This window comes from Lissotriton vulgaris, unplaced genomic scaffold (genome assembly GCF_964263255.1).
Source record: "Lissotriton vulgaris unplaced genomic scaffold, aLisVul1.2 SCAFFOLD_1808, whole genome shotgun sequence".
Lineage (NCBI taxonomy): Eukaryota > Metazoa > Chordata > Amphibia > Caudata > Salamandridae > Lissotriton > Lissotriton vulgaris.
Genome location: NW_028251592.1, coordinates 77,184 through 89,800, shown reverse-complemented (window position 1 = coordinate 89,800; position 12,617 = coordinate 77,184). Strand labels below are relative to the sequence as shown.

The following is a 12,617-nucleotide window of genomic DNA, read 5'->3' as shown; positions in this document are numbered from 1 at the left end:
CACCTTCCTAAAATCAACTGAGAGGAGGGATCTGTAGCCCCAACAGGTCTTACTTAAGTTGATTGATTTATGCACTCTGCACAAGTTGTGCCAAATTTGCCTGGTGCAGCATAAACCCTGGCTGGTTCGGATTAATCAACCGATTGATAACCCCTGTTAGGCCGGTGACCAACATCTTGGCCCAGATCTTCCCCACTGAGTTCAGTATGGGGATCAACCTAAAATTTGCACAATGTATTCCTTCCATGCCTGGTTTTGGTAACACAACAATTCTCCCAGATCTAAGATCCACGGGCAATTGACCATGCCCCTTGGCCTCCTGGAAGGTCTCCAGCAGAAGCAGCAGGTCTGCCTGAGGCACAACCAGGCTCCAAATTCTGCAGGGAAGCTGTTGGGCCCTGCCCTCTACCAGCTTTTAGCTGTGCTAGGGCATCACACAGCTCATCTCTTGTGACATCCATCTCTAGGGAGTCGCATTCCTCCAGGGATTAGCATGGCATTGGCAGAACTTGCACGAACGTGTGCAAATCTGCGTGAGGGCTCAAGGCACCCATGCTGTACAGTTTCTGAATATAGGATGCAAAGTCATGTGCGATGTTTTCAATCCAAGTCATTCGGTAGCCGTCCTCAACCGGCAGACAAGTCACCTGTGCCCGCTCTCCTGAGGTGTGCACAACCAGTGGAGTCTTGCTGGCCTTGTTGCCCCATTGATGGATCCTGCTACGTGTGGCCAGCCATGCCTCCCTCGCCTCCTGTGTGAGCGCCTGCTTATGAATTGTCTCTGTATGCAGTGAGACTCAGAGGATGGAATTCTGCAGCAACCTCTCATACTGACCCTCGAGTTAAAGTATTCGATCCTCCAAGTCTTTAACCGCATGTCTGGCCAGGTCCTTCCGCCCTTGTGATCTTCCCCTGTATGGTAGCTTTCTTAGCATAACCACAGTTACACTTCCCCACCGGGAAGTGTCCCTTAATGTGCACTGCCTGAGTCCAAAATGACAAGTTTAATGAAATAATCCAAGTGTTTTAAACAGCAGTGTTTCAACACATCCTTAATTGTAAGTTGAAATGATGTACTCTCAGTAAATTCATGAATAGTTCACATGATGCTTTTAAATCCATTATCCATAATGCAATGAACAGACGTGCGTTAGCCCCAATGCATTTCGGACAGATAGACCGCCCTTCTTCAGGGAGTAAAATTCCTTATTGCACTAGAGTGTTAGTAATGCCCTTCTTCGGAAGCCCGACTGTAGAGGTTGCACCCGTGTTGTGAGCTCTACAGTCCGGCTTCCTGAGATCTGCATTGACCAGGGGCCCCAGCTGCACCACTGGAGACCACATGGCGGTGTAGGAGGGGGGATGGGGCCCCCGTGCCAAGGCACACCCTTGGGGGTGGGATATAGTTGGGTGCTGCCCCCAACAGCCATCCTGCGTCCTCCGAAGGCGGCTCTCTCAGCTCTCTTGCATAGGCGCCTGCCATCAGTCTTTCACAGGCAGTGCTCAGTCCAGGCCTCAAGGACACCCAGCCCCTCTCCCTGTTGGCAACAAGGCAGGTTGTGTGGCTGCGCTGCAGTACCCGGGCCAATGGTGTGAGATGTCAGCTGCCGGATAGGCTTTACCCGGGTCGGATGAGCCCAGGGAGTGGCCGTTTCACGCAGATGGCCTGCATTGTAGAGCGGAGCTCACTCAGAGAGTGACCACCATGTTCGCTTAGAATATCGCTGGACTTGTGCTTTTTTTACTTTGACTACACCATCACATGCACTACAAAAATCAATTGACCAGTAATCTCTCTCAGAGAGTTCAACAAATGGGTGACCCAGCACTACTTCAAAGTGGAGGGCATTTCTTAGGCATTTGGCATTGGCAGGTGACTGTATAATCCGGCTGAACCTGAAGGAGAGACATTTCATAGTACCCATTTTTTCTCCAACCAACATTTCCTCCAGTGTGCCCAAGGGACCGAGGTGATTTTGTTAAGAGACTTCACAGGCCTCTAATCAGCTCTGTGGTCCTTCACCATATGTCTTAAGTAGGTGAAGGAATTCCTGAGGACACAGTGAGATCCACGTGATGGTTTATTTTAAAGAGAAAGGCAGAAACATGTTCATATTACCAACCTCTCCTCACTTAATAAGGGTACCCCATCTAATACACACCTGATCACATATGAGTTGCAGTTTTATGTGGAAATCCAAATGTTGGCCGGTCCACTAACCCCTGTCTGTCAAGACTTATCTTGATACTGAGCCCACGGTAAAGCATCACATTTTACGTAATACGTTGAATAATCAGTCTCACTGGTGTCTAGAAGGGGATTTGATCTAAATCTCAAGATGCTGGGCATTGAAGAGTTGGATTTTATTGTAATTGTGTTTGTTTTTCTTTATTTTAAGTGCACATTTTATTGTCTCCTAACAAACAGTCTTGAACGCACATTATAAGGGTAAACATTTAAGACATCTTTTTTTTTAAATGTTGGTTTCTCGAGAATATTCTCCTGATGCTCCACTTTGGTAGAGGTTCAATTTTTCATAACAATGCCCCTCTTAGAGGATTTGGAGTTTGTGACCAATGAGGAAAAGTCCACACTTGTACCCATTCAGACAATTACCCTCCTGGGTTTGTGATGGACTCTTCCTCAGCCACTTTGAGACCACTGCTATCAGTGGTAAAGGGGAAGTATGACTTTATTTGAGACACCTGGCAATGATTGTAGGCTTGCTGTCTTAATCAGTTCAGACAGTTTTTGTGGGGCACTCCATTACAGTGTGTTCTGAAGGGAGAAGTTGCCTCATCTATCTAATGGCCTCAAGTATTCTGAGCTAACGTCACTTTCTGATGATGCCATGATGGAATATCTATAGTTGCTGTACTACATTGAGGCTTGGTATGGGAGAGCCAGTTTTGGCACCAGCCCAGTCTAGTTAACTGAGTCACACACCTGTCGATGAGGGATGTGATGTGGAGATTTTTCCAATGGAGGAAGGTGTTCATAATAAGAATAACTATAACTCCACATCAGTTACCTAGAGCTCCTGGTGCATTTTTTGCTGTTAATCCCTAATGGATAGTGTCTTTGTAGTTGATGCAGCAACCATCTGTTGGGAACCAGGCCCTAAATGTTAATCAAACTAGGCAAGAATGTTTGGTATTTGTGCCATGACAAACTTTTATATCCGTTACAGCAGGGTATCTTCCATGGAGACACAATCTGATGGTGGACTGGAACTCCAGATATTTTGTGGACTCCGGTATCTAGATACTCTATCCGTAGATGTACTGGGAAGAAGATAGATCTCTATGCCTCACAGTTAAATTGTCTGCTTCCAAGCTACTTCATTTGTAGGACAGATCCTGACCCTCGGGCAGTGAGTGGATGCTTTACTTCATGACTGGTGGAAAGAATTAACTATTACTTCCATCTCAGTGTTGGATACTGTAAACGTTCTACTATAAACTTGGAGGCAGGAATTTGGTCCTAAATCTTAGTCTCAGAGTTTTGTATGGATTCCTTTGAGGGAAGACGTGGTCAACAAAAGTGCTCGATTTCTAGCAGAAGGCTGTTGGGTGTGTGATCTTTAGGCATCTCTCTGCAATGTTTACTTTAGAAGGGGTGATATTTATCACTAACAGGAAAACAAAATCAAACACCTTATATTCTTTTCCCTACCATTCTAGACTCACCCAAATTGTGTATGGTGAAGTGTATGAAGATATATTTACAATATAAGCGAACTCTACTAGCCAGGAGTTCAACCGTATGGGGCAATTTCCCCGATGAAAACTGACTGTTTTGCTGAATTATACTGGATACAGGAATCCGTGTTTCCATTTTTAGAATCCATTCAGCCCTGTCAGCCTTGACCTCTAAAGTTTTTTTACTTGGAGTGTGACTGGAGGACTTTATTGCGATCGGCTGGTCACCTGACTCCATTTTTAAAATGGCTTATTGTAAGCTGATGCTGCTCCTTAGTGGTGACCAATTTTAAGGGAGATGTAGTTCGGTGTTTGTTCTTTGCTGATTTTGATTGTTGAGCATTTAAAGAAGGAAAGAATGCATAAACCTAGTCTCTGGTCCTGACCTAGAATTAGTTCATATTATGTTTGCATTGTTTTGGTCATTTTTTATTTGCAATCACAGTTTAGCAAGTCTTTACCAAGTATAATTTCTAAAAACATAGATTCAAGGAGATCAAATAAAGTTGTAGGTTGATTGAGTTATTTGAAAGTTGTTGTACCAGTAGCTTTAAAATTCTAGACTGACCCATTCTCAAGTATATTGTAAATTTAATATCATGAAATCTGTCTTTTCTGTATTAAGATTTAGCCAATTTGATTCAATTCAGATACCTTGATTGTGGTCAGCTATAGTCATTCCAACAAATGCACATTTATTGATTTTTTTTTTTTTTTAAAGCAAACCGATGCTAATTTTATTGATACGGAAAGTTCATTGCGAATTTTGTAGATTTGGGGGCGATTAGTTTATTATGGTTTTTGGAAGTAATAGCTGTTACATAGCCTTACTAATTCTAGATGTGTTTTTCAGGCCTGGGCAGTAGAAACTGGAAAATATCAAGAAGGTGTAGATGATCCAGACCCTGCCAAGTGGAAAGCACAGCTACGATGTGCACTCAATAAGAGCCGGGAGTTCAAGTTGATGTACGACGGCACCAAGGAGGTGCCAATGAACCCTATCAAAATATACGAAGTGTGTGACATCCCACTATCCCAAGGAGGAGCGATCAGTAACCCAGGTAAGAGGCTTGCTATTACAGCTACCTCTCGAGCATCTCTCCACGATGATCAACGGTGTGCTTGTCCTTAGTTGGGAATAGGGTAGCTGGGCCTTAGTAATGTGTATATTTGAATTCTCTTTGTTTCTGCTTTATTTTCAGTCAATTCCACTTAACCTTCCAGGTTTTCTTTTGAATTGTTAAGATTTGTAAGCAGGTTACTGGTTTAAGGCATGGAGAAATATTCATTTGCGTGGTGCAAGAGCATTTGGTGGCTTGGATAAGGTTTAATTTGAATGAGTGTCTTGAAGTTAAACATCTGATAAAATCACAGTCCACACCACATATCCTTTCTTTTTCCTTCTTTCTTATTTTCTGGGATAAGACTGATTTTGCAGAAGTGATAATGGTTAAATGGAAGAGTTCCCTTAAATTGGCCTCCCCCCCCCCCCTTTATATACTGCACCACTTTTTAGAAACCCACTCTTAATCTTTCTTTTGGACAATATTATCATGACCAGAGCATGGCCCATCTTTGAGACACTATACTGGTCATCAGTCTATGTGGATTGCTAATCTGGATTTTCCTACTAGACACGTTTTAAAGAAAAGTGCTGATTTTGAATGTGTATTATGTACTCACATTTTGCGTTTATAGAATTAGAAGCCAGATTTACCAGGTTTAGCATCAGCTGTACTTTCAGTCCGACCTGTGAAGTAAAGCTACTAATGAAAAACCGAATTCCTAATCATTCTGAATTCCTAGTGATAAAACAGTTCTCCATTACCAACAGCAGGTCCTCTTGTCTTTATGGTGAAAGTCAATTACAAAACGTGAACCAAAGAAATAAAAAGCTGTGTTAGGTAAACTTGGAACTCCACATTATCCATTTTTGTATGTACACCCATGTAATTTCTTTCAGACCATGCCACGTAATCATAAATGCATTTTATAGCGCTTACACGCTACCCCAGATGAGTTTAACCACTTTTTGACTGGTAGTACACTGCTCTGGAACCATTAGTGTAGGGAAATATGAAATTAATTTGAGTGGTGGACATGTGAGTCTGTTATTTGGATTGAAAAAGATAGTGGGGGGATAGAAGAGGGATGGGTCTAGAAAGTGTTTATTAGGAGATCATGGCAGTTGAGGAGGAGGATGAGTAAAGGAAATATGGAGGGGTGAAGTCTCTAAAAGTGGGTAAGGATGAAAGATGAGATATTGTATGAGTGTAGGAGGGATACATGAGAGAATGATTTAGAAAGGCTTGTTTGGGAGACCTGAATAGTAAAAGGTTTGAGATGATGCAAGGAGCAGGACAGGAGGGAAGAGTCTAGAAAGGGTTATTTTGGGGGATCTAGAAGTAGAATGAGGTTTGGGATGAGTCCGAGAGGAGGTACAGGATATATTGCAAGAAGTATGGGATGCGAACTAGGGTAATGCATTGGGAAGTGGTAGAACTGGGGTCTCTAGTTGGCTGAGGCAGTTACCTTAGGCCAAATAGGGACCCTTGCTTCTGGTCAGGGAAAGGAGGGACACCCTCAAAGTAATCGCTCTTCACCCCTTCTATTTCTATAATTAATTTTATTCTGTGTGCCTAAAGGAGAAATAAAAGTGGACTGTTCAGTATCTTGATTGTAGCCAGTACGTATGAGGGAAGGCAGCATTCCTCTATATAGAGCCTTATATTCTTATTCGTTCAACATTAGCAGTAACTACAAAACACCTTGTGAATGAGACTGGGCAATGTTACATGGGTAGCAAGTGTGTCAAGCTGTTAATATTGAACCAGCTTAAAAAATAAGAATTGAACTTGATATAAGTTCACGAAAGGTGGAAAATTGGGGAAAAGGCAGATTGGGCAACCGAGTATCAAGAAGTAAACGGGGGCTCACGGTTCAATCCCCAGCGGCAGGTTAGCTCAGCACCTTGTGACTCTGGGTAATAGCTGGCTTAATCTTCCCGACAGCCCCCAGCGGCGGGACACCTCGCCTGAGGTAGCTGCGTGCTTTACAAATGCTGGTATTATTATTATTAAGTAAATAACCAAACATGCATTGGCAAAGCCAATAGGTTTCGCCCTATAAAAAGTTATTGGCTTTGGCTTTGTCAATTTCTTTTAGCTGCGCAACTTTGCTTTTAAACAAAGCCCACATCCTTCTTTTACAGTTACTTAGTGTGAACGTAGCAGTTCAGTGATTTGGATACTTATCGGTGACGCAGAAATTATTCTGAATGGTATTTGTAGCTCGCAGCATGTCTGTAATAAAATGTGGTTCATTGATTTTTACCAGGAATTTGTTTTGGCTTCAAATGAGATGTAACAGCTCTTCAAATGATCTAAATGGATCCCAACAGTGTGCATGGGAGAGCAGCACAATCCTCGTGGTATGTGAGGGTCAGATGGTTTATGCTTGCTATAGGCTTCCAGTACCCTGTGGAGGTTGGCATGTGTGCCACCAGTTTGGCTGCTTGATGCTGTACTGGTAGTTGGGTGGGGCAGTTAACATGCTAAAACTGGCATGGATATTTCACGCATATACTTTTGCAATGTGGTGTCTATCTTTACCATATTGTGCCCGTAATACAAACAGATATACTTTTCAAAGTAAATGGAGTTAGTCCACAAGTTAAACACAGTCACACTTAAAGGAGGAAATCTATTTGGTGAAGGTTGGCATCTCACCATGAGCACAACTACTGCGCAGTAAGTGGAAAATGAAGGTCAAGTAGGACAAGTTAAACACGCATGTCTGGGTACAAAAAGGCTTGCATCAACTTCTAAAAATGAGCATAGTGCACAGAACTTTAGCACGTTTCAGTAAGTGTGGTTGTATTGTAAGCTGAACGGATGGACATTTGGCTCCAAAGGGGGTGCTCTGCATCTTAAAGGAAAACACCTTACTTTAATGATAAACGCCGAATGACAAACTCCAAAGAAAGAGGCATTGTATGGTTGAGAAGTTTTGATACATCAGTATAGTAACTAAAGTTTATCAAATGTAATGGTACGATTGATAACCGAGAAAACTTTATTTTCCTTCTCTTTCTCTCTCTGCTATTATGTCATATGTGATTTAGCCCTTTGAATTATCAGCTAGAAGAACTCTTAATGAAAGCTTTCATTGCTAATGCGCGTGCGGAATATGTTCTAATATGACTCACGGCTGCCCTGCTGTTGGCTCTGCTGCACTCGTGTGATAAAAGGCAGAATGGAACGGCCTGTGCGCGCTTTGGGACCATCCAATAAAGTGAGGGCCACTTGGTCCCTCTGCTTTGTTGTGACCCAGAGTGTTCCTGTCTTGGCCTATGCCTTAATAACTAGGGTGGTCCCGGAGTTTGAGCAAGCTGCCCTTTTCATTTCGCATATTGTGAGTAAATGAACAGTCAGACTCTAAAAAATGTCCCCTCCCCACCCTGATGGATGGAGCACTGAAACTATTCAGACACTCACCCCCAGTCACAGTTCTGGGTTGAATTCATCATCGTTCTTTAGCTTAATTTGCCAGCCCAGTTCCGACCCAGCATATGAAAATATGTATTGACCCTGTTCCTCATGGGAACAGTCCAGCCTGAACTGCCAAGCCAGGTCTTCCCTGGACTGGAAACAAGCATCCTGGGACCAGTTTCCGGATAACACCCCCTCATCAGCCAGGCTAGCTTGAATACAGTGGCAAAGTGAGCAACGGACCCACGTCTGGACATACCTTGCCAACTTAGGGCAAACAAATCAAACACAATGAGATAATGACGGATCGCTGAAACTTTTCAGACACTCACCACCAGTCATGCTTGTTTATAGTCTAGGGAAGACCTGGCTTGGGAGTTCGGGCTGGACTGTTTCCATGAAGAACAGGGTTAAGACTGATTTGCATATGGGTGGGTCTGAACTGGGGTGGCAAAGAGAGGTAAAGGACGACGATGGATTCAACCCAGAACTGTGACTGGGGGTGAGTGTCCTCGAACTGCATGTGAGTGTGTTAAAAATGCTTTATAAGTGCACCAAATGATTAGATTGTTTTTTTTGTAATGTTGCCGTTTGCAAAAGAATGGACACACTGTTCTAAACAATTATTCTACCCTGTGCCGTACTGCCACAAAAATGGCTACATTAGGCGCTCCAACTATAGCAGTTTGCGTTGGTCTCATAAGGCTAGGTTGGGGAAGGCATTGAAAATGCTACTGCTGTTAAATGTGTTTAGGTGACCCGGCCCCAAAGTTAACACTCATTGTTTCTTTGTTTCAAGCCATGATGCCCATGAAAAGCAGACTCCTCTGTAGTTTACATTCTTTGAAACTTTGCAGGTCTAAACCTGGATAGGCAAACGTAGCTCAAACATACACCAAACCTCTTGCTTAGCTCATTGACTTAAATGCGCTGAAAGACCCACATGGAAAGTGACACCTTTCCGGATGCATGTGTAGTAATGCTCTTTTTTGGAAGCTTGAGAGTACTGCAATAGGCTGTGTAAACCGTATGTCCACTGAAGCCATCCCTTCATCTTTTTAACCCCAATCCTGTAGCTTTGTACAGGAAGTCCTTCCACATGTGATCTTTTGAAGCCGTCCTGGCAAATATCCCATGCCTGACAATGGACCTCTTTGGCAGTATGTGAAAAAATGCTTCATTCAGGTCCAACTTTGCAATTAATTCATAAGAACCAAAATATTGAAATACTAAAAGTTGATTACATGATCAGCAGTCTTGTTTTTCTTTTTAACCAGGGAATATACCAAGAACTTGTTGGGCTGAAGATTGGAAGAATCAGGTGTTCTCTTTTTAGAGAACTGATTCCTCTTACCCAACCACATTTGCTACTGCTCCTGATAACTGCAACGGAGGAAGTCAAATGTGAGGAGCATAGAACTCTGTGTAAAGCTCTGCTTTGGCTATAGTGCCCAGTAATCTAAATACATGGTCATCAAATTGTGAAGAAACTGAGAAGTGCTATACTCTTTTTACAAAGGAAGAAGATGGAACACTTACCTTTGACAGGCGTAGTTATGCTGCGGCCTCTCAATCTGTAATTATTGAAGCCTCTTCCCATTTTTTGAAAGAATATTGATGGTCGGTCCTGATAACATGGCTAGGATATGGTTAAAACTAGATTAAGAGCAGAGAATGGCCTGCAACAGATTCCTGACTTCTATCACCCCTAACAAGACCTTTGCTGGGAGAAATCCACATGGAGAAGATTGGGCCTCATTGGAGAGACAATGATTCAATATACTTGTCTATTTGTTTAGAGGACTAGTTTCTATAGACCACTTTTTGAGTTAATTCTGCTCACACTAGATTTTCCAATAACTTATCCTGTTTATAAAAATACCTAATCTTACCTTGTGAGAGACGAACTACTTGCCAATGCTGTGAAGAAAATAATTACCATCTTCTGCTGGTTCGTCTTGAAATGAAGACCCTTTTTGCAGCAATCAGTCTTTTCTCGTCAGACCAGCTCCAGGATGTACTTGGAGTCCCACCCACTTACTCAATCTAATGCATTGACTGAGATAGCATCCTGTTGTTTTCCCGTATAAACACAACTGCTACTTTTGTTTTAATTGACTGAATACTGGTCAATAACTCATTTTTGTGAGCTTGGAGTTACAGTTATGATGCTGCTTTGCTCTTCTACCAGGATAGAGGTAGCATAGTTATAGAGGCTATTACAATTGATAGGCTCTGCTATGTTAATACTAGCTTCATGCTATCCTTTTAGGCTACCAAATATTATTCCCAGATTTACAGGGCAATGGCTGTCTTGGCTGTGGAAAACTATTAATTGTTAATATCTCTCTCCTTTATTTGAATGAAAAGTACTTTACTCTTCTTCAAATCCACAAGCAGTCATCAGTGTCTCCTTGTCTCATACCACTGATCTAACTCCTCTCTAAACTATTTGGTTTCGCATCTTTCTGTTACAGGCTCAACTGGATCTGCTCCATGGGATGAAAAAGATGATTTCGACGATGATGAGGAAGATGAGTTAAATCAGTCTCAGCCTCATGTCGCTATACAGGATGCCTTTCCATGTCTCAATATCAACGGTCAGTAAGAATATATTTTTAGACTTTGATATATTTTTGATTCAAGTGTAACCTCTATAATGCACTTGAACTGATATTCTTCAAATGAGCTAATTTAACCTAAGTTGTCTAATCTTTATAAACAAATTACCTTTTATTTTTCAACAAAAAGCTGGAGAAAGCAGCAAGTACAAATAGCAAGTCTGATCTGCGAGGCTTAGCAGAAACGTGTGTAATACTCCGATGCATTAAGAAAACGTTTTTATTTTTCCGTATCTGCATGAGGTATGACCGTTCAAAATAAGTCTTAAGGAGAACCACTAAGTATTTAGGGTTGAGTTGACTACATCGGCAGGCATACTGCTATCCATTTCTGGCTTTCCAGCTAAAAGTACTTGGCACGAAAAAACATTTTTTTACTTTCTTTGGCAAACATGACCCAAAAAGGCAAAGAATTCAAAGAGCTGTGGCTGATACACCAAGACCGGATAAAGGTACTCCAATTAATAAAGAGCCTCATGGCAACTCTTTGTAGTTGTTTTGAAATATAGCGATGCACTTGTCAAAGAATTTGAAATTGTTCCATGAAATGTAACAACAATTACCCCATGGCAGTCCTTCTCCCCTAATAGCCTTCCCTACATTGAGTGTTCACCATAGAATGGCACTGAGAAAGTTAGATGAAAATCCTCAGTATGACTAAGACCGCCTTGTCTGTGGGTACACATTGGCCCTAATAGAAACAGCTTAGAATACACATGTATATGTTTTTTCCATCCTTCGTAGTAAGCAATAAAGTGCTGTGCAGAGCATAAGAGCTGGTTAGATTTCACGTCAACGTAAAAAAGAGAGCACAGCCATTAAAACAAAACATGGAGAAGGTGGGAAGCCTACACTTTTACGGCCATTGGCAGGAGGAGCTAAATATATTGGTGTTAATTGCAAAGTCATTCTATACAGATGCTTTCTAGAGATAATTGCATTTTTGCTAAGTTGATGGAGCATTCCTCCTTAGAGAATTTGCATATGCAAATGCACGGCTTCTGTGGTTGAGGTTTCTTGTGTTTAGATTGCCATGAGCACTGCACCTTTTCTACTGAAGATTATAACATATTTTCCATTTCTCCAGGACGGAATATTTTGAGTGATTCACATTTTCATGTTTACCCACTTCAGGCTTGGAACCCTCAGTAAATGTATTCGTGTAAACAAAATGGTTATTTTTATACTTAGTTTACATTAGTCAGACACCCCTCACCTCCAGTGATCCCACCAAAGGTTCTCGTGGTGAAGTGTGTGTTACCAGAGACTGCTTTAGAGCTGCTTTTCACTGGGAGTAAAAAAGTAGAAAACCTTGTTCCACACACGTGCATACTGTGGGCTAAGCAACATTTCTCATGATAACCTAATTTGTTATATGCATATTGCCTCTGTCCTCACCTTGATGTGCAAGATTGTTAGATCTGCTAATCATTTCCTCTGGCACAAGAAGGGAATAGGCTATTAGAGAAATGTATTTTGAATTTGATTATGTGGTGCAAAGGGCTGGGGAAATGTATAGGAAAGCTTCAAGCATCCCCTCGCCTTTGGAGGAGATATATGGAGAAAGGATCAGTGACTAAATATCGAAGGACAGAATATCTGCTGTCCAGAATATTGATGCTAAAATATCGAGGGACAAAATATCGCCTCCCGATCTACAAGCAGGTAAGTACTAAAATATTGATGTTTAAAATATAGTTAACTAAAATATCGAGTTTTTCAAATGTATTAAAAATAATCTAAAAGTAATTCAATAATAAACACAATTAAATAAAACATAGTTCAAATAATGTAAAAAAAAGCT

The 12,617-nt window shown here is 41.7% G+C and overlaps 1 protein-coding gene across 1 annotated transcript in view; it reads left to right on the top strand.

The window, feature by feature from the left end:
• Nucleotides 1–10,800, top strand: part of LOC147662833 (interferon regulatory factor 6-like) — a 79,984-nt gene extending 69,184 nt beyond the window's left edge. The window contains exons 3-4 of the mRNA XM_086950875.1: nucleotides 4,556–4,763; nucleotides 10,670–10,800. Coding sequence (XP_086807001.1) covers nucleotides 4,556–4,763; nucleotides 10,670–10,800 — 339 coding nt within the window. The remainder of the gene's footprint in view (nucleotides 1–4,555; nucleotides 4,764–10,669) is intronic.
• The last annotated feature ends 1,817 nt before the right edge of the window (nucleotides 10,801–12,617 follow it).